Raw genomic sequence first — 26,205 nt, forward strand, 5'->3', positions numbered from 1 at the left:
ACATCAAGAAATTACTTTGCAGCACAAAATTGTGTTTGCATTTTTCATATCTGAGTGGTGTGGTGGCATCTGGAGAAGGACCCACAACCCACATGTCCTCTCTTTTATCTGATGCAAAGTATTTTATATGTGCATGTGTATGTGCATCATTTATCCCCATTTTACTGAAGACACCAACAGAAGGAGGGAGAATTGTCTTGCTCCAGCTGTGTAAATCCTGATAGAAGTATAATGCCCCAGACAGAGTGTAATTCTCTACTCAGCCTCACACTCAATTATCATCAGGAACAGGCTCTGAAAGATGGGTTTCTTGTTTTGTTTTATTTTGTTTAAAGAACTCTGAACATCCGTTAACCCATGTACTTCTGAAAAGAGAGGATACTACATTGTGTTAAGGAAGCAGAATCTGGAATTAGTTCTGAGTTTAACTCCCAGCTCCAGACATTCTTAAGCTGGTATGAAAATAGTTTTTCTGATCTTAGCATCCTCATCTGTAAAATTATAGTACTTACTTTATAGGGTTCTTTTGATGAGTAAATGAGGTAAATTTTTAAAAGAGTTTAGTATAGCATCTGGCACATGGTTAGAGCACTGAAGATATTATCCATTATCTTCTGTTTTATTATTACTGATGTTGTTATTAATAAAGGGGTTTCCCCTCATTATTTTTTGTGGCTTCCTTTCTATCTCATTTTTGCTGGGATCTAACTATTCTCACAGTTAGAGTTTATCTTGTGGAAATATAACTAAATAAATGAGGGTCACAATATAATTCTTTAGATATTGAGCACTGGAGCAGCTGTTTTGCTCTAAGAGTGAAAGTTACCGTAAAACCAATCCTGTCCCATTATGCATTGCCTAAGGATTCCATATTGAACCAGTGAATCTTTTATTTATTTATTCATGTGGAAGGATTTTAATTAAATCATAAATAATATTTCCAAAGTCAAGATATTCATTGTCAGATCTCTTATTTCACAGCAGAAAAGACCCTATTTCAATAACTAACTATGAAAATTTAAAAACTGTAATATGAGTTGAAGCAGTGGAAGGAGGGAAGAGAGTTCTCCACCAGGAGTTGTGAGATTAGGTTTTCATTTTAGAATATACTAAGTTATTCTTTTTTAATCTGGGCAAATCACCTAAACTTCCTGAGTCTTTGTTTCTGACAAATAAGTGAGTTCTAATCTCTGTCCTTTTCATATTAAAAGCCTATGATTCTAACCTATTTTCTGGGCTGATGCTGAAGCATGACTGGGAAGTATTATTTCTATAAACAGTTGCAGGGCCCATTGGAATTTCATAAAGCAGTAATAAGAAATGATCACCTTCTCTGATTCTTATGTAATTGGTAAATTATGATCAGAGCTGCTTACCTCTAATATGCTTTAAAGACCATGACTAGATTAAGACCATTTATTTTTCTTTCTACCCCAAAGGAAAACCCAAGTTATTTTGATGCTTTTCTGGGTGTATAGCAAACTCACCAGAGCTGCTTTGTTATGGTTTTCTGTTCTAATCATTATAGCCAATTGTGTGAACAGAGGCAATCAATCAATTGATTGATAGACCAACTGATAGATAAATTCTACCTACTTACATACATACATAAAAACTGTATTTTCTCTTCCTTATTTGGGCAGGGTTTATGTTAGGGTTGGAACTGAGGGACAAGGGAGTGTTTGACTCATCTCTCTCAGATGAGGGACATAGTAGGTGCTCAGTAAATGTTTGCTGAATCAGTGAAGGAAGGAAAAAGGAATGAATTAGGGATATAAATGTGGTATATTAAAAGGACTATCTGAGCAAGTTCTTTCTGTCTTTCATAGCCCATGTCCCAGTGAACACAGTATGTGTTTATATATTCACTTGCCCACTTCTTAATGGTTCACTGACTCTTTCCTTAATTCCAATTCTTCCTTCCAACAAATAATCATTGAGACTTCCCATGTGTTCAGGACTTTATACGGTTCTATAGGGTAACAAGCAGTAATTACAAGATGTAGTCCCTGACTTTAAAGAATTTAAAGTCTAATGAGGTAAACAAAAAATATAGGATTTCGAGTCAGAATTTGGGGATTCAAGACTCGACACCATCGTCAGTTAGTTTCATGATCTTCATTTAAACTCTCTGGGTCCAAGTGAAGTGCAGGGATGATAACCCCACCAGGTCGAGGGGATCAGATAAGATGATATGCATAGGTTAGTGCACTGTAAAATCAAAAGCACCGTAAGCATTATAGTACATGCTTTAAAATAATACAAGATGGTGTGAGCTTAAGAGCTAACTGTCTTGGGGCAAAGAAGAGTGAGTAGGAGTGGTGAGTACAGGCTTCCTGACAGAGCTGAAGCTTGATGGGTTTTGGAGGAGGAGTAGGGTTTGGAATAGTCAGGATGAAAGAGGAATAGCATTCCAGGTGGGAATCACAGAGTTTGGAGCACAAGGTCAGTCCAGTTTGTCTTCATGGAGTGCCTAAAATGAGCCTCATGCTCTGCTGGGCCCTCTCAGTTTGGAGAAGAGATTTTATGTTGGTAAGTACAGTAGGATGGGCAGGATGGGGTCAGGACCTTGGAGAGCAAGCAGAGGGTGTTTGATTTCTCACAGCAGGAAACAGGCAGCCATCAAAGGCCTGATATAAATAGCATTTTAGGAAGATGAAACTGGTAATGGTGTGTGATCTGGATTAGTATGTAGGAACTGAGGTCAGGAATCTGGGGTGGAGGAGAGGGAAGGTTTGGAAATATGCAGATTCAGCAGGATGATGGAGAAAAGGATGGCTTCAGAAGAACTTCACAGGCCTTAGCACAAGAGGCTGAAAAAGAGAAATTCAAGTTTTCTAGCACTTTCTGCCAACAAGATTACAATAAAAATGGGTCATTTGATAGAAAAGAATTTGGGAAGAAAAAACTTTGGGGAGGAAGAGTTGAGTTCCATTTGCACCTGGGGAGCTGAGATGATAGCCCAGCTCCAAGCAGCTGTGTCCTGCTAGCTGGAAACGTGGCACTAGAACTCATGTAAGAAGTCAGGGCTGGGCATGGGGATTTGGGTGTCATCAGCACAGAGACTTCTCATAAATTATGCGCTTTGCTTAGAACTTAATTTCATGTTTTTTTGGAAGATAAGAGAAATGAAAAGCTTCCTGAATTATGGATTATGCAACTGTATTCAAAGTAATTCTCTCTTCCCCCCTCCCCTCTGCTCCCCTGATGAATTTTGTGTTCTGTTCTTCCCTTTGATCCACACCCCCTACCCCTAATTCTTTGCAAACTGAGGAACACAATAAACTATTTCTGTCAGATCAGAAGATTGTCAGTGAAGGGATTAAGGTGATCGAGAATGTTCACCAGAAGATACGGCGATCTTCCAGGCCCCCTCTCCAATCCTTCATAGATCACAGGGAGAGAGGCTTTCTCTAGAGGAAAGCAACCATTTATATTTATAGGAGGAAATGTTTAAGGAGCTAAATTCTAAGTTCCCTGGACAGCCCTGTTGTTTGATTTGCAGCTTTTCTTAAGTAAAGCGCTGATTCTCAACGAGAGATGAGCTGCTTGGCCAATAATGCAATCAGATAAAGTAGGGTTTTCAGACCTGGTGGATGGGCTTGAAGCTGGTACTCCTTTCCTGGCACCAAGCTTGCCTTTGTAGTTTGAACTGAGTTAGCATAAACAGCGGGTGCAACACTCAGAAGTTGAATTTTCTTTAGTTTAATCCTCTTTGTCCTCCTCTTCAAAGGGAAAAATTTGCAAGCAGTTTGCTGAGACATGCTCGAGAATTACCTGCCAGAGAGAATATCAGACATGACCTCAGATAAGGCAATGATGAGGAGGGGGGTTGGAGAAAAGAAAAATGTGGCACTGAAGTTTATTGAACATCTATTATATGCCAGGCACTTTACAGACATTCCCATCTAATCTTCACAGCTGCAAGAGATAGATAGTTTTATCTCTGTTTCACAAATAAGGCTCTGTGGGGTTAGGTGACTTGCCCAGGTCAAGTGACTCATAAGTGGCTGAACTGGGATTTGATCTTAGGTTTCTAAGCCTGAAGATCCCCTCCTCATTCCAAATCTGTGCTTTCTTCTCACCCCTGCTGTGAGGGAAAGCTTTCTTTCTTTAAAAAGACATTCAGCTATAATTTTCCGGAAGCCTGTGGAGTAGGATGAAAACCGAGTGGTTCTCATATCTGTCTACTCTTCTATCACTCACTTTCCTTGTCCCTCACTCCTTCTTGATTTCTTTTCTCTTGTTCTCTTCCTCTCATAGTGGGATGTGCTTCTTTCTTCTTACATGTCTCTCTTTGGGGTTGAGGGGTTAAAGAATGAGGAGAGTGATGAAGCAGTAGAGTGTCAAGTCCTTCATCTCTCACAGTGTCCTGTGCACTTTTCATCGCCTTTCTGTGAAGCCCAGTCAAGGGCGTGTAGATGGCCCATGTTTGCTGGTTACAGCTTCTGATTGTCATTTTGACTGCAGATAGTCATAGAGTGAAGTACCCACTCTGTGCAAGGCATCACAGTGGGTGCCAGAAAAAATTATTTTGAAGTGACTAAATTGAAATTTCTTTAAATATAAATGAGTGTGCTTACGTTTTGCCTATTTAGGAAATAGGGGCTAAGGAGAAAGGAGTGAGGAAGCCAGAAGAGGAGGCAGCAACCCTGCTTAGAAGCCAAGGAGTTCCCTGGTATACAAGGTGATAGCTTGATATGCGGCCTTGGCCACCTGTCCTGGTCCACGATATGGTCCACTGACTGGTCTAAAACTGTTGAGTGTCCAGGGCTCCCTGTTAGATGGCCCATCTCCATTGGCACTGTTCAGGGGGCACCCCATGCAGATTCTCTACTCTCTTTTCTCTTCCCCTGAGATCGATTTATGATAAATGAAAGAATGCATGAACCGGCCTACTCTCAGGATAGATCTGTGCGTGCTTTCTAAAGCCCATTCATCTGGACAAGACAGGGAAATTGGAGTGGGCCAGAGCCCCTTAAAATGCTCTCAGGTCAGGTCAGCCTTTCAGAGAAGAGTGGCTAATAGTGAGGATTTTAGGTCAGTGAAGAGGTGAGACCAGCTGTGATGCCCATGATGATGATGCCCACGAAGCAGCCACTGCAGTGCTTGGCACATGGTAAGTACATCCTGAATCTTTCGGTTAGAATACATTCGGCTGCAAGTAACAGAGACCCGCTCAGAGTAGCTACACAATCAGGGCTGTGGTCGTCCCTCCCTCCCTCCCTCCCTCCCTCCCTCCCTCCCTCCCTCCCTCCCTCCCATCCTTCCTTCCTTCCTTCCTTCCTTCCTTCCTTCCTTCCTTCCTTCCTTCCTTCCTTCCTTCCTTCCTTCCTTCCTTCCTTCCTTCCTTCTTTCCTTCCTTCCTTCCTTTCTTCCTTCCTTCCTTTGACAGAGTCTCACTCTGTCACCCAGGCTGTAGTGCAGTGGTGTGATCTCGGCTCACCACAACCTCTGCCTCCCGGGTTCAAGCAATTCTCCTGCCTCAGCCTCCCGAGTGTCTGGGACTACAGGTGCGTGCCACCATACCCAGCTGATTTTTTTGTATTTTTAGTTGAGACGGGGTTTCACTGTGTTAGCCAGGATGGTCTCGATCTCCTGACCTTGTGATCCGCCCGCCTCAGCCTCCCAAAGTGCTGGGATTACAGGCTTGAGCCACCGCGCCTGGCCCTAGGGGTGTGGTATTTCATGTGAGAGCTTGAGAGCACATATGACTCCAGGGTAGGTTACTGCAACATGACCAGCTCAAGAGCCCAGGCTCTCTGTCTTTCTACTCTGCCCTCCTCAGGGTGAGTGGCTGCCCACAGGGTGATGGGTGGGTGCGGAAGCCCTCAGCACCTTCACACACAGCTGCTTGCAGGGCAAAAAAGGGGCACGGGTCTCTGGAGAACAAAAACATTTCCCGAAGGCCCCCACTGGATTTCCTCCTGTGTCCCACTTGCTGGGGCTGCCTCACACAATGCCAAAGTCATTCACTAGAGAAAAGAGCACAATTCATAGTCTCAAGCTCGAGTGCACATCAGAATCACCAGGAGGGTTTGTTAACACGGGCATTGCTGGGCCCCATCCCCAGAGTTTCTCATTTAGTAGGTCTGGGGCAGGGCCTGAGAATTTGCGGTTCTAGCAAAACCTGCTGGTCTTGGGGTTACACGTTGAAAAGCATTGATTTGAACTATTCAGCAATCATCTCCCAGGCCCAAGGGCAGTGCCCCTGAAGTACCTAGAAGCCCCAAATCTGAAAAGAGCAGAGGCTCTGTGAGCAAGAAGGAAAGAGGAAGTGCCTGCCGGGTAGTTACACCATCTGTAATTTTTGGAGTTATAGATGGATATCAAACATTGAGATTAAGTAGACCAACAGAGGTGGTGGTGGTGGCTCCTTCTCTCCTCCCCACCCTTTTCTTCTGTTCCTCCTCCTCTTCCTCACTGTAAACTTCGGTGCCATCTGAAACTTCTCTGTTTCTGAACATCAAATTCTTCCTTGTTCTGTAATGGGTCCACCCAAAGTTACCATGTTGCGGACATTCAGTCCTGTGGCAAGGCCTGTGGTCTTTCAGTGGGAGCTGAGCTGCCCGAGCTTAGCCATCAGGGAGCTTGATGTGGTGGTTACTTCTAAATGAGCACTCATTATTGATGTTAATTGAACTTGAAGTTAATGAAAAAGGATTATTTTACAGGGCTTAAGTTGAGGCCAAAATTGTTATTACAGGTTAATTATTCTCCTTAAAAGGCACCATTACAACCATGATTGTTTTTTATCAGCTTTTTCTCTGGTGCTGAAAGAGATTTCTTCGAAGGCAGATTCCTGATATAATTAGTCACCTCATCTAATTCTTAATCACCAATCACTTCTCTCCAGATAAAGGTTGATCAAAGGGATGTGAGTTGGGTACTCTCCCTTAATCGCATTTGATCAGTTTCAAACAAACCCTTTCTTCTTCTATTTTTGGTTGGGAATATGGCCTTTCACTATGTTTTCAAACCTAAAACTTGGAAGAATTCAGGATGGGTTCACTGAAAAAATCAAACAGGCCTGCTAAGGACAGCTCTAGGCTGCCTGGGGCTGGGGAAGGTGGCAGGAAAGAGAGGCCCTGAGGCCATGGAACTGTGTCATCTGCTGTCCTTTCTCTTCTCCCTCCCTCCTTCTTTTATTCTTCCCTTTCCCTTTTCTCTTCTTCTAGTCTTGCCTTTACTCCTTCCATCCTCCAATCTCATTTTCACTTCTGTCTTACTTTAGGCTCATAATTTTGCCTTTAGATCTGCCTGCTTTTCTTTCATCTTCTCTTTCCCCTTTCCACCTCTCTCTATAGCACAAGCCTGCACACTGGGCTAGAAGTTGGGGGAGTCTGTTTGGCTGCTGCTACCAAGGAAAGATAGCATGGGCCACGAGAAGGACTCTCACCGCACCCAGGGATAAGGGCAGGGTACAGGAGGGGCATGGACATTTGAGAAAAGCCTGAGAAGGGTAAAGGCTCTTCCTTGAGAGAAAGGGAAGGCTGAAGGGAATAGGATTGAGCTGCACAATTATAAAAAGCCCTAGGTAGGAGGAGGAGAGATTTAATCACCAAGTCCCAGGGTAACTGAATGAGAGAGGAGGTCTTGAGGCTTTAGCACCCTGTCTCACAGTGCCATACTGCTGACTGGTGGAGGGAGGAGCTGTCAGGGAAATCCTGCTGAAAAGTCACCAGAGACAATCCTCCCTGGGGCCCCCACCCCACCATCTCCCACTCTGATGTCCCTGGTAACAGAACAAATGCACCCTTCCCTTCCTCTTTACAATTATTTTTCAACTGAAGTATTATTTATGAAAGCGACATGTGAATGTACTCTCCTAACTTTTTCTTTCTTTTTATTTATTTATTTATTTATTTTTGAGATGGAGTCTCGCTCTGTCAGTCAGGCTGGAGTGCAGTGGTGTGATCTCAGCTCACTGCAAGCTCTGCCTCCCAAGTTCAAGTGGATTCTCCTGCCTCAGCCTCTTGAGTAGCTGGGATTACAGGCACCTGCCACCACACCCAGCTAATTTTTTGTATTTTTAGTAGAGATGGGGTTTCACTGTGTTGGCCAGGCTGGTCTTGAACTCTTGACCTCAAATGATCCACCCACCTCAGCCTCCCAAAGTGTTAGGATTACAGGCATGAGCTACCACGCCCGGCCTCTCCTAACTTTTTAAAGGTGGATTGTAGATCTCTATTTACAACTACATCTATCTGTATCTAAGCTCCCCTTTGCTCAAAACATCCACCTAGGCTCTTCCTCCTTCACTAGAGATAACCAGTGTTTGTAGTTTGGTGTGTATTCTTCCCAATATTTCCATGTATTTACAGAATACAGAAACCTGCCTCTGTGAGGTAACGAAAACCCAAGCTGAGCATCTGCTTACAATGAACTTGTATTGTCCAATGGGATGGTGTGGAGGTGCATGATGGAGATTTTATTTTCTTAAAAGAACTTTTATTGTCCAGTGGGATCATGTGGAGGTGCTCCACACTTAGCTTGCGAGAGCTGCCATCAGAAAATCCTACAGAATGGGAAGTTTGCAGCAGAAATTTATTTTCTCACAGAAATTTCTTGAGGCTAGAAGTCCAAGATCAAGGTGCTACAGGGTGGGTTTCTCCTGCGACCTCTCTCCTTGGTTTGCAGGTGGCCTTCTCCTCTCCATGTCCTCACAGAGCCTTTTCTCTTTGTCTCTTCCTCTTCTTATAAGGATGCGAATCCTGTTAGATTAGAGCCCCACCCTTATTGACCTCATTTAACCTTAATTACCTCTTTAAAGACTGGATCTCCGAATGTAGTCACATTGGGGATTAGGGCTTCAACAGACGAATGAACGTGACAGCCCACAGCAGCACAAAATCTGCCCTCCCAGCTCTGTGCTTTTGTCGAGACATTCCCTCTTGGGGGTGGGGGGTATGCTTTCTATTCTTCATCCTGGGAAATGTTCTGCATACCTTAAGTTTCCACTCAAATGTCAACTCCTCTAAGACACATTTCCTCTGCAGCCCGGCTCCTTGCTTCCACGCAAGAGCTTTGTGCTCCCCAAGAGCTTGTGACCCCTGTCTTGTAGGAGCTCTTTTTGTCCTGCAGCTTCTGTGGCAGTTTGTCTCCCTGCACCCACACTACCATACCTACTCTCCCATTGCAGGGAACAGTTCATGGATCCTAGGGACACATTCAGTAAGTTTCCCTTACTTCAGGATGGAGAGAGCTGTGTCAGAATGTTCTGGCATCAAACACAGTATGTGGGGAATGTAGGGAAGACCAGGGAAAAAGAGAGACCCGTAACCTGTAGCCAACCCTCTTTCTTCACCCCAAGCCACTGAGAATGCTGGACAGCCAGGATGTACTCCTGTGGTCCTCCCTTCAAAAACACATCGGCCAAAAGAAATGACCTAGGAGAACAGATAAACTGGCCAATAAGATGGTAATTAAGCAGATGGAGGCTCACAATGAATGGTTGAATTGAGATGGTTAGGGATCTCCCGAATTAAGCCAGTGGAAGGACTACTAAAAGGCACATATCATCTAGAAGGAATAAAATAATAAACTATGGCCAATCATGCAACACTCATTTAAAAGACTATGAATTCCTTTCTGTGTTGTTTCCTTTCTCTGGTTTCTGAAGGCATTGGTATTGGTAAAGCATTCTGGGGCTGGACCGTGGTATAGCCAGGCTCACAGCCACAGACCAGGGATCCCTGGAGCTGCAGCTTCCTGCTTCCAGCCTCAATTCTTGTCTCTCTGCCAAGCCTTTCAGTCTCAAACTTTCAGCTCATCGCCCTTTCTCCTTTAAAGAAAAGCTCTGTGTTTTAACCTTTGTTCACTTTCAATGTCTTTCAGAATGAAAAAAGACTTTCTAATGGAATCCCAGTGCAGTATAGTGTGGTCTGCCTTCCCAAGTTCTCACCCCTCCACAGTGCAGAGTGCCGGGGAGGAGGTCATCCCAAGTAACAACTTTCAGAGCTAATTAAGGTTTTACATCATTCTAGAGAATTAGGATCAACCAGCGGCCCTTGTGTGTAACTTGCCAAATCCAAATCCTGCCTTATCTCCAGGCATAAAAGCCACATTAAGTTTTAAGACCTGATTCAAAAACACATTATGGATAATGATGACACCTTGATATTAAGTCTTCAGAAAGGAGTCTGGGCACATGACTTGACATATGGAGGTTTTACCACTGATGGAAATGTGGGGCTTTTTATGGTTCCCATTGATTGTTAAACAAATGCTACATCTCTCTATGGGAGATATTGACCACCAAGTGCATTTAAGAGGAGTTTGTGTGTGTGTGTGTGTGTGTGTGTGTGTGTGTCTGTTTTAAGCATCATCATTCTCACAGATACTGGTATGTTCCCCTCATCCTCCTGGAAAAGCAAAATAGTTGAGAATTGAAAGGGAGTCCAGAATCACAGACTATTGCCTTCAAAAAGGTGCTTTAGAAGTAAGAATGAAACGTTAATAGCATGTTATCACCCTGACTTTTAAAATTTCATTTTTCTGCACTAGAAGAAAATATCCTGGACTTGAAGTCATTCTGCTTGGGGTCCTGCTGGTCCCCACTAATTAACTAAGTTATCTTAGATAAGTTATTGATAGTTTTTTCCCTGCCCCGGCTCCCCAGGTTATTGGTAGTTGTGAGAGTTAACACTTTGTTGAATGTTTTCTCCCCTGCAAAAATCAGGCTTAACCTCCATTTCTCATGTAGCCCTCCCAGCAATGCCACGTGGGGGATAGTATTGATTTTCCCATTTCATAGAGGCTTAGAGAGGTTGTCCCTTGCCCAAGGATCTCACTGTTCAGTTGTGGAGCAGGAGCTCAGGGCTCCTGGACCCCCAGACACCTGCTCTTAGCCCCAATGTTATGCTGCCTCCCCTGGGTTTAACACCACCATCTACAACAGCAACAAATATTCATTGGGGGCTACCATGAGCCAGGCACTGTGAAGGAAATGGACATGGCCCCTGCCCCCAGAGTTTGCAGATGAGGACAGCTAAGTTCTCTCTGGGTTTCTTGATCGTTTTCTATCATAAGAAAAGGGTTTGGGTCCTTGACACCCTTTTCAACTTGAAAGTTTATGAGCACTTAAATTATTTGCGGTGACTTCTAGTTTTCCATTTCTTCATTCGTATCACCAGTTACCCGCTTGTATTGGGTGACTGTCATGTGCCAAGCACTCTGCTAAGGGTTTTTGTAGAACTACTGAATTTTGTCCTTGTATCAGTCCATAAGAGACTGCAAATGAGGAAATGGAGGTTCAGAGTTTGCCTTGCTCAAGGTCATGCTGCTGGTAAATGTCAGAGCTGGGATTTGAACTCAGCTCTGTCAGCTCCATGCTTTTCCCCATGGAAGCAACTTCTTGAGCCACTGTTCTTAAAATTCAGTAAGTCCCATTCATTTAAACGAGCTAATTTCTGTTATTGCAGATATTATGGAAACAGTAATCTATGTAACCGAGTCATCTGGAAGCGTGCGCTGCAGTCTGCTTATTAGAGGCAGGATTGTATACCAGGGAATTCAGACCTGAACAGGACCTAAACCTTGGTGTTTGGTTGCTGAGCTGAGAAAGAATCCTGGAACCTTCCCCACAGTGAAAGTTAACATTTTGACACTTAGAATCAAACTCGGGAGGTTGTTAGTTATAACAATAACAATAACACAAAGAGCTAATATTTATATACCTCTTTATAGTTTCTCTGGCCCTTCCACATCCATTATCTTATTTGATAAGAAGAAAAGAATAATGGAATGAATTGGGAGCTGGTGAACATATAAATTGATACTGAGTCTGCACAGCAGAAAGTCAGAGCAATGAGAAAAAGGAGCAGGGTCACTCATCGGAAGCAGATGGGCTTATCTTTAAATACCTGATCAGGAAGGTGGCTGAGCAGTAGATAAATGTAAAAAGGACCACGAAGCTGAGAATAAATGGAGCAATCTTTTTCTGAATGGAAAGTGGCTGAAATCCCAGGGCCAGGGAAGGGGAGGGGTGGAAATATTCAAGAATTATGGCCTGAGAAGAATCCGTAAAGCTGTCAGGCAGCAGGGGCAACAACAGCACATCAGGAGTGGCCCAGGATTGATGGTCCCATAAATCAAGGGGGGAAACATTATGGCCAGTGCAAGGCAGCACTGTGCCCTAATGGGGAATGGGCTGGAGGACTTTATAAAACTGGGTCGGCCAGGCTCTAGGCGCGATGGAATTGACCGAGTCAACCTTGGAAAGGCTCAAAATTCAGCACGTTTAAAAAAAATGGGCTAGTTGGTGCTTAGATCATTCTGAGGATCCACAAGTCATTCTCCCCCCCACCACAAACTTACTTAAAAGGAAGAAATATTATATACCGTTGGGAAGTATGTGTGTGGGAGCAGGGAAGAGGATGCATTCTCATTGCATCAATGTGCATAGAGTCAGTCTGGAGTGTGGGGAGAGTCTGGGCTCCAGTGTGGGTGGTCATGGTGTCAAGTCTTAGGTCTGCCACTTACCAATCATGTGACTGACCAATCCCTTCAGCTCTCAGCCTTCAGATTTTCTCTACAGAACAGGGACAGTAATATCTTAATAATTGCTCATTGTGAGGGTCCAACGGGCTGTTTGATTATAAAGTGCTTAGCACAGGGTTTAGTGCAGATAAGTGATTAGAAGCAATTATTAGAGGGGACAGTGGAACTACCCTTCACTCAGAAATCACAGTCCAACAGATGAAGAGTATGGTGGATAGTTTTCACTTGGTTATGCTGCATGAATAACCTCAAATTCTTTATACTTTCCAGCAACTTTATTATTGATGTTGCTTGTTGGTGTAGTGGGATGGCTGCTGCCCTGCTTCAGACTGTCAGTAGATTCACATCTGCTCCATGCATCTTCTCATCCCATGATTCAAGATGAAAGGGCTTCTCCTATGAGAGCTGAGTATTTTCAGATCGGAGGAAACTAGAGCAAGAGAGCTCTGAGAACCTCTTGAAACTGCCACATTGCCCCTTCTGCACACATTCCAATCAGCAAATGAAATCTTGAAGCCAAGGCCAACATCAGTGGACAGGAAAGCACATCCTTCCATGGTGGGGGTGCAGGTAGTAGGAAAGACTGAATATTTGCAAGACAGTAATAGGGTCTGCTTCAAGGGGCATGGTTAGGACCATGGTTGTGCATAAAAAGCCAGTTGACTGGGTTAGGGAGAGATTGGTTGAACTCAATCAAGCCAATGTTTACTAAAGCAATAGACGTATGGTCAGAGAATGAGCTTTTGCTGAGTCTTTCTCTTGATGCTAGCATTGTGTAGAGAGAAGCTGGATGTCAGGATGACTGTGCCCTTCCTTGCAGTCCTGCTGCATCTAAGCTTCCACCTGTGACATGGCACTGACCTTCCTAATCAGCCCCTGCAGCGCCTAGGCTTGGGTAGCATGTGGTCCCAGGCAAGTGTGAACTGATGGTGAGTGAGTCTCTCTCTAAGCAGTTGGATGTAAATGTTAACACTTGTTTCCCAGGCAGCATCAGAATTCAGCGTTTTCTTATAGTTCTTATGGTTCTCCCCAGAACTATAAAAATGTTCTTTTTTATAGGCCTCGGATTTGTCATTTTTAAATGAGATGGGATAGAGTGATCTCTAAGGCCATTTGCAGTTCCTGTGGTCTATGACCATGATGATTTTACAAGTGTAGAGAAGGCATGTGAAGTACTTGATCTGAAACATGCTAATGCAGTAAGTGTTATGCTAACACTGTGCTCATTTAAGATGCATGGTGTTATCCACATTGCTGTAAGTAGAGGTTGTCACCCAGCATCCTCTCTAGGTCTCCTGTACCCTGGAGTTTCTCCTACTCTCACCTCTTTTAAAAAATCTGCTGCAAGGCATCCTTAAAGTGTGCATGTCTAACCATTGTTTACACTCTTGAAGGAGATGAGCCTTTACCCCCAAAGGAAGGGCTTTCTAATACTGTGATGTTACAGTATTGTGAGTATTGATAAATACTTACAGAGCCTCCATTATGTTTCCTCCCAAGCTATGTGCTTTCATTTATGTTGTCTCTTTCAATCCTCACAAAACCCCCTTGAAGAAAATATTAGTATCCCCATTTTTATAGATAGAGAACACCGAGTTCCAGAGAAATTAACTTACCCAGTCATACAGCCAGGAACAGCAGGTGTGAGATTCAAACTTAGGTCTTCTTCACTGCAATTTCCATTCTATTCAGTTCCTCTTTTATTATGTTTTGATAAGATGTGTGCTGAGCTACGAGTTGGGGGCTTCCTTCTAAGACTTGAGAGGTCTTCTGGCCTGTGTGGCCTGAGGCAAGTCTCCAATAACACAGGATTGAGGCAAGGGAACAGTTAGCTACCAGGAGACCTTGGTTCTTAGATAGAGGGACACAGCTGATTAAGTCACTGGTTTAAGATGAGTCATATATGTGAAGCAGGGCTGATGGCAGCTACCCTGCCACCCTCTTAGAGATTCAGAGGGACCCTGGAGAGAGAATATAGGTAAAAATTCTTTGTAAACTATTTAATATCATTCAAATAGATGGCGTTGTTGTTGGTTCTCTTTAGAAGGAAATGGGAACAAACCTAACTGGCATTTTCCCTCAACAGAGGTTCTGCCTGAAAAGGCAGTCCTGTCCCCTAAAATGTTTGTTTTGAGGGTTCTAGGACACAGGGCAAAGAATATCACGCCTATAACCTTTTTGTAGTAGAGAGTACAACAGAGAATTTCAGACTCACTTTTGGAAAACTCAGTGCCTAGAAATCTAGATTTCTACCAAAGGCATTGGTGGATTCAGGCCCAGGCTTGTTTGACTCTGGAAACTTCCACTGTTTCCTTCTGGAACAGTACTAATACTTAGGTTAGGTATGGTACTAAAAGGGGTTACCAAATATAAGACATAGCCCCCTTCATTCTAGTGCCACATGGTCTGTTTGATGTGGGAAAAGGCACACTGACATAAAACAGCAAAACCAAAGCGCTAAGGGGCAGAGGGCGTGGAGTCAATTGTCAAGATAAATGCCTGGTTAAAGACCAGGCAGAACTTGTCTCTCTCCTACTTGTAGATGCTCTATGTTCAGCTGAGATTGGAAATGGCCTGGAAATCCTTGCTTAGGGGACTGGAAACCTCTGGATGTACACATGTTTTGAAGCATTTCTCTATAATGTCTTTGTAAAGCATCCTGCTGTCTTGTTTTTTCAGCTTGCTTTCGCAAGATGGTCCAGTGACAGCTGGTTGTGGTTCTTATCCTTCAATAACTTGGGTCATAAACAGGTGAAATGGCTACCCAGTCATCCAGGACTGGCAGTACCGGAGTCTGTGTCCATCACAGGGCCTTTAGGCACGTCACCTGACTGGCTGCCCTCCTGGCTTCTCTCTTTCTCTCTCTAGATGTAGATATAGATATAGATATAGATATAGATATATAGATATAGATATTGATGTTCCACAGCAGTACTGGGGGTCTGTGCATGGCCAGACCCAGGAAAGGGCTGTTTTCCCCTGCTTTCTCTCTGCTGTCACTTTCTGTCCACAGCCTCTCCCCCTACTCTCTCTCTCTCTCTCTCTCTCTCTCTCTCTCTATTCTTTAAAGGAAAAAGTCATTTTAAGGAAAATAGATCCTATGGGAATGATAATTTATAACACCTGATAATCTAGACATTGCCATATTTTATCTAGAGGTTTATATTTCCTGTAATCCTGCTTTGAATGGTATCGTTCCTTAAATAAACAAGTAAACATTAGTAAATAAAATTGTGTTAACATTGATTATTAGCTTATATATGATTATATATAGAGTATATGATATATATGTGTATGGTATATGTGTATATATACACATATGTATATATACACATATATACACACGTGTATATATACACATATATTTTATATATACACACATCCACACACATATATGTATATATACACACATACATACACATATGTGATACATATGTGTGTATATGTGTGTATATACATATATGTGTGTGAATGTGTGTGTGTGTGTATATATATATATATTCCTTTTTTTTTCCTTTCTTTCCTCTACAGAGAAACCATTGTATATCTCTGGAAACATTTAGTTCTATTTAAATGTGCTTTAAAATGCAACTAAGTAAAAAGAGAACTTTTTAAGAAGAAAGCTTAATATGAATCTAGCCAGACTAGATTTATATTCAAAGTCACTTTTCGGTTCAAATTAACTTCTACTCAGTGGTTTTCAAACTGTGTTTGGAGACAGAGATACTCCCATGGTTGATTCAGTCACAGCTACTCACTCTCATTGGTTTTATATATTGGGATTTCCCTTAGGACTTCACTTAACAAAATGTTCTATTTCAAATAAACAGCTTGAAAATCCCACTTTCACACCAACAGCGAGCTCCCCAGGAGTCAGAAGGAAATGGTGTATTGGATGTTACAGTAACATAACATTTTTCTGATTGTAAGGAAACATCTTAGAAATTGGCATGTAACTTTTTTAATGCATTTCAAGGCCACTGGTGCCGTGTGCCTCTGAGTTTGGAAGCTGGTTTGGTAGCTGGAACAGCTTGCCCCAGTGGAAATTCTACACAGGGCAAAATCTGCACTTGTTTTGATGGGAAAAAGGGAAAAGTCCCTTTAAAGAAAACAGGTCCTATGGGAATGATAATTTATAACAGCTGATAATTAATCCAGACATCACCATATTTTATCTTTAGGTTTATATTTCTTCTAATCCTGCTTTGAATTGTATCATTCCTTAAGTAAGCAACTAAATATTAGTAAATAAAATTGTGATCATTGATCATTAGCTTAATACATAAGTTCCTTTAAAAAAACAAAAACAAAAACAAACAAAGAAAAAACCCAATTTATTGGACCATGTGCTCAATGTCTACAGGCCCAATCCTCCACAGCTAGGAACAGCCATGGTAATTGGATAATTGACTTATATTGCCAGAAACCAAGACATCAATATTTACTAGTTAGCAACTAGCTGAGTCACAGGTCTCGCACGAGCCTCAAAGAGGTGATAAACTACCAGTGAGTCCTCCTCTCACAACCAGCTTTTTGGACTCACTCTCTCCTCAAAGTGGATGGCAGAGACAAGGTACCCAGAAGGCTTTATGATTACCTGACCTGACATTCTCATTTGCCAAAGGTTTTCCTGGTAGCCTCTTGTGAAATCTAAACATAGGGATGTTTCTTTCTTTTGAAGTAAAGGTCTTTTAACATAGCAGTCCTTCCAGTAAGCACAAGAAAAGATTGGCTGTCTGAGTTTTAAATTAAATGAAGCTACCCAGGAATGAGACAACAGGAACAGTAACAGACAGGATTTTGGTGCAATGGAAGATGCAACATAATGGGCTTGTCAAGCCTTTCCTACTCACAGTGTGACTTTTAAAATGTCCATATTGGCATCACTTGGGAATCTGTTAAAAATGTAGAATCTAGGGCCCAACCCCAAGGCCTACTGAACCAGAATTTGTGCTTTGACAAGATTCCCAGGATGACAGTTTAAAAATATAGGCCCAAAGTCTTCGATTCTCCTCTCATTGAGAGGTGATGGGCTCTATGTCCCTGCCCCTTGAATATGGGCAGGCTTGTGACTGTTTGACAAATAGTGTGTGGCAGAAGTGACCCAGGATGACTTCTGAGCATAGGACAGAAAAAGTCGTGCAGCTTTCTTCTGATTCTCTTCAGATGCTCACTTTGGGGGAAGCCAGCCGCCATTTAAGACCTCCAAGTGCTCTGAGATACCCATGAAGGCACTGTGACCAACAGCCCCAGCTAAGCCCAGACTTCCTAACATTCTTGCTAGATTGTCAGGCATATGAATGAAGCCATCTTGTGCCTTCAAGACCAGCCATCTGCCAGCTGAATACCACCAAGTGACTCCAGCTCATGCCACATGGAACAGAAGAATCACCTAGTTAAAACCATGCCTGAATTTTGGAACTATGGCATTTATGAGATATAATAACAATGGTTGTTGCTTTAAACCACTAAATTTTGGGGGTAGTTTGTTAGGCAGCAAGCTACCTGGTGAACTGTAGGCCCAGTAAAATGTGAAAGCACTGGACAAAACAGCAATAATCAATCATTCAGGGAGGCATTGAGAAAATTCCACAGAGTAGACAGAATGCTTGGGTGGATTAAAATATTTCTGATTTCAAGTGAGAATGTTCCTCATTCAGTCTTTCTCTTCCTTTCTTTACTGTGTAAACCATGGGAAACCTTCTGATAGGAATTTGAAAATTGGCATTTAATAAATATCTAATTTGCCGTGAGTTGAGCTAAGTGCTACACTGTGTTATATCAGCTAATCTTCATAAAAACCTTTTGAGCTAGGTATAATTATTCCCATGTTGTAAATGATGGAACTCAGGCCAAAAGGGGTGATATAACTTGGGCAAAGTGAACTGCTAGAAGTTAATTGTAGGTCTGTCTGTCTTGAGTGTCTCTTTCACCCGGGTTTTGATGGCAGGAGGCTGAGATGCACTTGACCACAGTCCTGACAAGGTACTGTTTGTTAGCTAAGGGCAATTTTCCTTCTTTCTCTTCCTTTATGGGAGTAAATGGACATGACAGGCCTGAGTTTTGAGTTACATCTCTTTTTCTATTTAGTCTCTTATGAAAGGGCTAACAAAGACCAAGTTACAGGCAAATAGAGAGGTGTGGGGCCAGGGTACTACACGTGCATGATGGATTGTTCTTAGTTAACTGGCTCAAATGTACACTTGACTTTTGAACAACCCCTGCACAGTTGACCCTTTACACAGTCAAAAATCCAAGTAGAACATTTGACTTCTCAAAAACATAACTATTATTATTAACCACTAATAGCATACTGTTACCGATAACATAAACAGTCAATTAACACATACTTTGCATATTATGTGTATTGTATACTGAGTTCTTACGATAAAATAAGCCAGAGGAAAGGAAATGTTATTAAGACAATTATAAAGAAGAGAAAATACATTTACTATTTATTAAGTGGAAGTGGATAATTACAAAGGTCTTTGTTATCTTTAAGTTCAGTAGGCTGAGGAGGAGGAGGAAAAGGATGGGTTGGTCTTGCTATCTCAGGTGGTAGGAGCAGAGGAGGTGGAAGAGAAGGCAGGCCTTCCTGTTGTACAACTCCAAACCTGTCTCTTTTCTCTTCGAGGTTTAGGGGTTAGCAGCTGTATTGATAAGTCCTGATCATAAACCTATTTGCATTTGCACAAAATGGTAGAGTTAGCCTATCCCTTCCTCCGTTGAATCATGGTGCTCACTTCTCTTCCTTACTCATAAATGTCCTTTGTGGCCATTTCTTTTCTGAATAGGGCACTTTAATCTGCATTAAAAATCTATTCAGGCAGATATCCTTTCTCCTAGATAATAGGAAGGCATATGTGGTGTAACTTTATGAAAATACCTAGTAATTTCTGTCTGACTTTTTTGCTTTCTCATTTCTCTAAAAATATTTCTATACAATATCAATTCTTTCTTCCACCATGTGCTGTAGTTTCAGTGCCCATATCATAGAAGGATACATGTTGCAAAAGAAGTAAAAAGCAGTTTTGAGTAATTAGAACCCTTTTTCTGGATTGTCTGCTTTCAATTTGTTTTCTGTCACTGCTTCTTCTGTGTCTTCCTTGTCATCATCTGGCACTGGTTTGGAGGCACTCATCTCCATCAAGTCATCTTCTGTTGATTCCTTTGGTGTGGTTTCTATTAGCTTTTGAACTTCTCCAAGACCCATATCTTGAAAACATTCATTCTCCACCCTTTTTTGCCATTTCCATAATCTCTTTCCTGATTTCCTTGATTGTCAGAAAACCCACAAAATCATATATAAAACCTGGGCATGGTTTTCTCGAGCAGGAATTGATTGTTTTGGGCTTGATGACTTTCACAACTTTTTCTTTTCTTTTTTTTTTTTTTTTTTTGGGGAGAAAATTAAACCTTATTTATTTTTAAAACCAAACCACTAAGAAAATATGTCACAGCCTAGAAACAGCAAATGGACCGGCTATAATTTCAAGTAATAAGTTGGTGAAAATACAACGAAGTTGCTATCAAGACAGTAAGTTGCCACGCCAGGGCAGGAACACTGCCAGCTGCACAAGCCCCAGACAAAAATGGTATTTGGTAATGGGGGCTGCCTCTCCTTTGCTCTAAGGGAGTCAGCTCATCCTAGCCCAAGTTGCTTACTTTTTCTCCCTTGAATTCCTATTGTCAGGGGTTTGTCTCAATTGGGCTCTGTTAATTCAGGGGGCTAAGTAGGCAATGTTAGGTTTAGGCTTTCATTCCATCTGTTCTAATAAAACCAGGTTTTTCCAAATCCAGTACTTCATTACTCTGTTATAATAAAGTAGCCAACTGCTCCTCTTTTACTGTTCATTCCTAGATACTAGTATATATCACAATCAAAACCCCCTTCTCTTCAAGGGAAAAGTGTTACTGCAGGATTGTCCTGTCATTTTGCTATACACAGCCTCAGGGGCCATCAGCCAGTAATTCTGCTTCCCATAATTAGTGTGTCATCACCTCTCATGTTTCTGCATGGTCTCCAGGCTGAAAGATGCAGCATGTAATAACTTTAAGAAACATACATCCACATCTTGATGACCAGAAATGGGGATCCACAAGGAACCTTTCAAAGTTCTTATCCAAACTAGTCTCCCTCCCAATTCCACATCTTAAGATCAACTTGTATGTCCCTGTATAAATTACCCAAAACCTACAAAACAAAGACCCAGAAAACTTTCTTTCCCTTCTAAGTTAGTGACCTCATTGATTTTGTTTCACAGCTTATGGAAAATGGTATGGTGACACTTCTGGTAAACAGGATGTTGGCAACAAAGAGAAAATATTTCTTCTCAGACTCCACCAACTCTAACCTGCCAGCCTGTTACTACCTGTGCAGTAAGAAGAGTCTGGTACCTTGGAAGGCTCTGGCTTGTTACAGGGGAGAGCCTTATTGCCAGGACAAGCGCTGGCCACAGGAAATAATAAGCTCTAAAACTCTCCTGTAATCTCTCTGACCCGATTTAGCACCACTTTTTTCCATTTCATTTTTTTTTAGGACTGAAACATAAAATAACCAGTGTCCAGAGGCAAGTGACATATGCCTTACACTTGTGGCCATCCTTCATTTCTTCATTTGTAAACCTTGCTTAAAAGACTAAAATTCCCAATTCCTTATAAAAAATATATTCTTGCCCTCAGCCCCGATGGCCACTGGCAAAGACTTTTATTTCCCAATGGATAAGAGAGCCTCCTTCATCTTCTTGGTCATAGTTGGGATGAGGTGCATGTGGTCATCCACACACTTGGTCACACAACTGTCCAGCTGCTGCTTCACCTGAAGCTCCTTACTCCCAGCATCTACTGAATCTTTGGCTTTGTCGTTGCAATGCATGGTGCACCGGGCCAGGCGGTCCTGGAACTTCTCCAACTCACTGGTGACCAAAGCCTGAGCTTGAGCCAGAGGCACATGGCAGCGCTCGATGCACTGGTGCACCTGCTTCATGGAGGCCTGGCTGTCCTCACAACAGCTGGCGCTGCATCGGAACATGAGACCCTGCATCTTCCGGATGTTCTCTCTTTCCAGACTCTTCACCATGGAGTCCACCGCCTCCTGCACCCGCAGCTGCTGCAGCTCCGCCATGGCTACCCTGCGCTGCCCAACTTTTTCTATAATAACAGTGGCATCTTCAATGTTGTAATCCTTTCAGACTTTCATGATGTTCTGTCTGTTGGAGTTCTCTTCTATAGCATTGACAGTCCTTTCCGTAGAGTATCATGTGTAATGAGCCTTAAAGGTCCTTGGAACCTGCTGATCTAGAGGCTGAACTATAGACATTGTGTTTGGAGGCAAGTAGAATACTTCAGTACCTTCATTGTTGAACTTACAGGTTTCTGGGTAACAAGGGGCATTATCCAATATCAAAAGAACTTTAAAGGGCAGTCCCTTACTAGCAAGGTACTTCCTGATTTCAGGGACAAAGCATTAAGGGCACCAATCCAGAAAAAGGGTCGCAGCATCCAGGCCTTCTTGTTGTACAACTCCAAACCTGTCTCTTTTCTCTTCGAGATTTAGGGGTTAGCAGCTGTATTGATAAGTCCTGATCATAAACCTATCTGCATTTGCACAAAATGGTAGAGTTAGCCTATCCCTTCCTCCTTTGAATCACGGTGCTCACTTCTCTTCCTTACTCATAAATGTCCTTTGTGGCCATTTCTTTTCTGAATAGGGCACTTTAATCTGCATTAAAAATCTATTCAGGCAGATATCCTTTCTCCTAGATAATTTTCTTCATGGCATCTAGAAACTCTTCTGTTGTCTCGGTCAGCAGAAGCTGCTTCCCTGTTATCTCGACATTTTTATAATCTGAACTTTTTCTTAAAATTATCAAGCCATCCTTTGCTGACATTACCTTCTCCAGTTTTAGATCCTTCACCTTTCTTTTGCTCTAAGTCGTTACATAATGACTTGGCTTTTTCTCAAATCACATTAGAGTCTATAGGTATGACTTTCTTATAACAATCCTGCATTCATATAAAAGCTTTATTTTCAATCTGACATAAAAAGGTATTTCCCCCAAAGTGCAAGGTTTTTATGCCTGCAGGTATAGCCACAGCAATGGCTTCACATTTTTTTTCTTTTTCTTTTTCTTTTTTTTTTTTTTACAATTGTCCCTATGCCTGATTCATTTATCTTAAAATGGCTGGCAGCTGCAGCTGCAGACCTCAATCTTTGGCACATACCAAGCAATTCCTCTTTTTCTTGTAACATCATAACTTTTCTCTGCTTCTTGGGAGCACTTCCAGCATCACTAGTGTCACTCTGTACGGGCCCCATGGTGTTATTAAAGGTTTACAGTATTGCACTAAATATGATGAATAATATGTGAGAACCATGAGAGATCACATTTTACTGTGATATGAAATTTACTGGAGAGAAAACTACTCATGTAGAGAAGATTTTAAACAGATACAACACTTGACCTCTTGCAATAGTAACAGGTGGTCATGAAACTATTACAGTAGTACAGTATGAACTAAAATTAATTTCATAGTTATGATTTAATGCTGCATCTTTACATTTGTTCACATTTCTCTCAATTATGAATGATGCCATACACAGTCTGTGTGTGCACAATAAGTTTTAATACATTTTAACTTATAGATTTGTGTATATTTTATGGTAGTAAATGATAAAATAGACTAGTATCTACGTATATTTTATGATTCATAACATACATAACTTTTTCTTATTTTTTTGATATTTCCAGGCTATGTAGTATATCTATGAGTTTTCTCAAACTGTCACAAATCTCCAAAAAATTTTCCAATGTATTTATTGAAAAAAAATTCACATATAAGTGAACCCGTGAGGTCCAAACTCATGTTGTTCAAAGGTTATCCATATTTAAATGGCATATGAGAAAATTCCATCTTACTTTTCAAGGAGTGAGTAGGTCTGAGCCTAGTTTTTACCCCATTGAATCTGAGTTAGTTGGCTTCTCTGTATTCATCTCTTGGGAAAAGAACACGTTTCAATTCAGCATTCTTTACTGAGGGCCCCTGTGAGCCTGGTGTGATGCTAGACACTATTGGGGAGATACAGTGGTAGACCAGTCATAGCACCCATCCTCAGAAATTCATCATCATGCACCAATGAATATCAGAGGGCAGAGGCCAGAGGATGGAGAGTCTGGGAAGGTTTTCTGGTGAAGATGGTCTAAACATGGGCCTTGAAGGAGTTCACTGAAAGTAAATGAGCTTAACAGCATTAAGACAGTAGGATACTTAAAGGAAAGACCTAGAATAAGGAAAAGACCAGGTTGGGGAATGGCTGGCAGACCTCAGTAGCTGGAGTTAGCACAGGCTTGGTTGCTGGATAACCATTGTTTTGCCCTGTCTAACAGGGAAGTAAGGGATTCTTTAATGCTGTGCTTCCTTCTTTGCCCTGCCCTGCCCTTCCCTTGCCTGCCCTTCCCTTCCCTTCCCTTCTTCCTTCCTCCTTCCTTTCTCCCTCTCTCTCTGTCATCTCTCTCTCTTACCCCCTGCTCCCTTCCTTCCTTCATGAAAAAATTATCTATCAATATAAACATTAAGCTTACTTGCGCTTCCATTTATGACCAAGGAAAAATATTTGAGTAATAGGTAGAGTTTAGCAAATAAAAATCAGCTTTAGCAAATAAAATACATGATGATCAGTTAAGTTTGAACTTCAGATAATCACCTCTGATGTTACAATATTTGGGATACACATCACTAAAAGTTGTATTGTTGTTTATCTGAAAGTCAAAATTTAACTGGGTGTCCTGGATTTTATCTGGCAACTTTAGCATTAGGTAAATATAACAGTTCTTTTGACTTCTCAAGCTAGGCGAAGTGATGCGTCCTTGGTATTATCTAGTTTGTTGTTGTTGTCGTTGCCTGTCTGTTGCCAGGCTGGAGTGCAGTGGTGTGATCTCAGCTCACTGCAGCCTCTGCCTCCCATGTTCAAGCAATTCTTCTGCCTCAGCCTCCTGAGTAGCTGGGACTACAGGTGCGCGCCACCACACCCAGCTAATTTTTGTATTTTCAGTAGAGATGGGGTTTCACCATATTGGCCAGGCTGGTTTTGATCTCTTGACCTTGTGATCCATCTGCCTCAGCCTCCCAAAGTGCTGGGATTACAGGCATGAGCCACTGCACCCGGCCTGGTATTATCTAGTTTTTATAAACAAATTACGTTTCGATTTAACCCACTGTAATAGTTTATGTTGAGACATTATGTTTTGCTTCATACTTTTTATTGTTTCCATTTTTTAGAAAAATGACATGTTTGCAATTTGTGGCTTAGTTTCTTCTTGTCTGGCTTTATTCTCTTGATTTTAACACTTTCCTGTCTGACAGTCGAGTTCTAGAAGTTGTTCTGCTTCAAATCCCTTGAGGTTTGTTTTGAGGGGACATAGACGCTCTCTCTCATACCTACAGCCCTTCACAACCTTTTCTGTTTCATGGCCAGCTTAGAAATGATTAAGTTTATTGAGGCAGCCTCAAACGGGGAGTCCCTGTTTGCAGATGGAGGAATTGGGTGGGGGGACTGTGATGTGTGTGTGGGTCTTCACTGAGCTGCTGTAGGGCTGAGGGTCAGATGAGAAGGGCAGAGCCAAAACAGTCACATCCCATTCTGCAGGCTCCTTTGGCCTACTGAACTGAGGAAGCTCTAGTCGTTTCTCCCTGCAATCTGCTGGGAGTAGAAACTACAGAAAATTTGAAGTTTAAAATGAGGGAAAGTGGGGGAGTACATGCAATGAAAATAAGAATGAGAGAATAATTCATTTTGACTTGGAAAAGGTGAAAAGTATCATTTTGACTTGGAAAAGATGAAGAGGGTGGGGAATTGGGAAAAGTTTCATGGAGGAAGTGGCATTTCAGCTGAGCCTTAAAACAGTTGGGTAGAACTTTTGCCCCATTCTTGCCTGTGAAATTTCCTTTCCTCTCCCAGTTCTATCTCATTACTTTGTAAAGAGTTGAACAGCCTACGCAGGAGGCGGGGAGACAGCCAGCAGCCTGTTGTGTCTGGACAAGCTGGCAGGAGGGCCCACCCCACAAGCACAAAGTTTGCCATGCCTGACAATACCACCATACCCTTTGCTCCAAAGTCAGAACAATTCAGCCCCATCTATCTTTCTTGCTTCCTGGAAGACACAGAAATGCTCCTCTTTGAAATTTGATAAAAGCACCAACTTGCCAATCAGAAGAGGGAAGATCATAATTAATGATAATAGCCTGGTTTTAATTATAGCTATTTAGCAAGTTAGCAGAACAATACCAGTAAAACAGCTCGACACTGGATGGGTCGGGAGCAGCCTGCTGCTTCCTTCAGCATTCACATGGTGGCCCTGGAACTTTGCAAGGCTCAGCTCTTTGGAAATGGAGGGATTGCAAATGAGGGCAAAGAAACCTGCATTCCTCCTTCTCCAGTAAGAGATTTCTACCTTTCTCTGTTCCATACAATTTGCAGGTGCATCTAGCATGAGCTGGTTGTCCCTGAGACTACACAGTTGAAGACGGACCTATGTTCTGTTGGAGTAGAGGCAAGAGCTCAGATATGCATATTACAGTGAGGACCCTTAGTTGAACTGTCCATCCTTGGCTCCTTTCTCTGTCCTGGCCAGACCTAGACTACTAGAAAGTTAACTCTGAAAGGGAATTTAGAGATCCTCTAATCCAGAGACCTTCAAACTTTTT

General features: G+C 42.2%; 2 protein-coding genes across 2 annotated transcripts in view; one reads left to right on the forward strand and one right to left on the reverse strand.

Moving 5' to 3' along the window:
• Positions 1 to 26,205, forward strand: part of ALK (ALK receptor tyrosine kinase) — a 752,296-nt gene that overhangs the window by 22,463 nt on the left and 703,628 nt on the right.
• Positions 20,344 to 26,205, reverse strand: part of LOC126933840 (protein FAM136A-like) — an 879,973-nt gene continuing 874,111 nt past the window's right edge. Inside the window, exon 2 of the mRNA XM_050754026.1 lies at positions 20,344 to 21,645. Coding sequence (XP_050609983.1) covers positions 21,209 to 21,625 — 417 coding nt within the window. The 5' untranslated portion in view covers positions 21,626 to 21,645 and the 3' untranslated portion in view covers positions 20,344 to 21,208. The remainder of the gene's footprint in view (positions 21,646 to 26,205) is intronic.

The sequence above is a fragment of the Macaca thibetana genome, chromosome 13 (genome assembly GCF_024542745.1).
Source record: "Macaca thibetana thibetana isolate TM-01 chromosome 13, ASM2454274v1, whole genome shotgun sequence".
In the NCBI taxonomy this organism is placed as follows: domain Eukaryota; kingdom Metazoa; phylum Chordata; class Mammalia; order Primates; family Cercopithecidae; genus Macaca; species Macaca thibetana.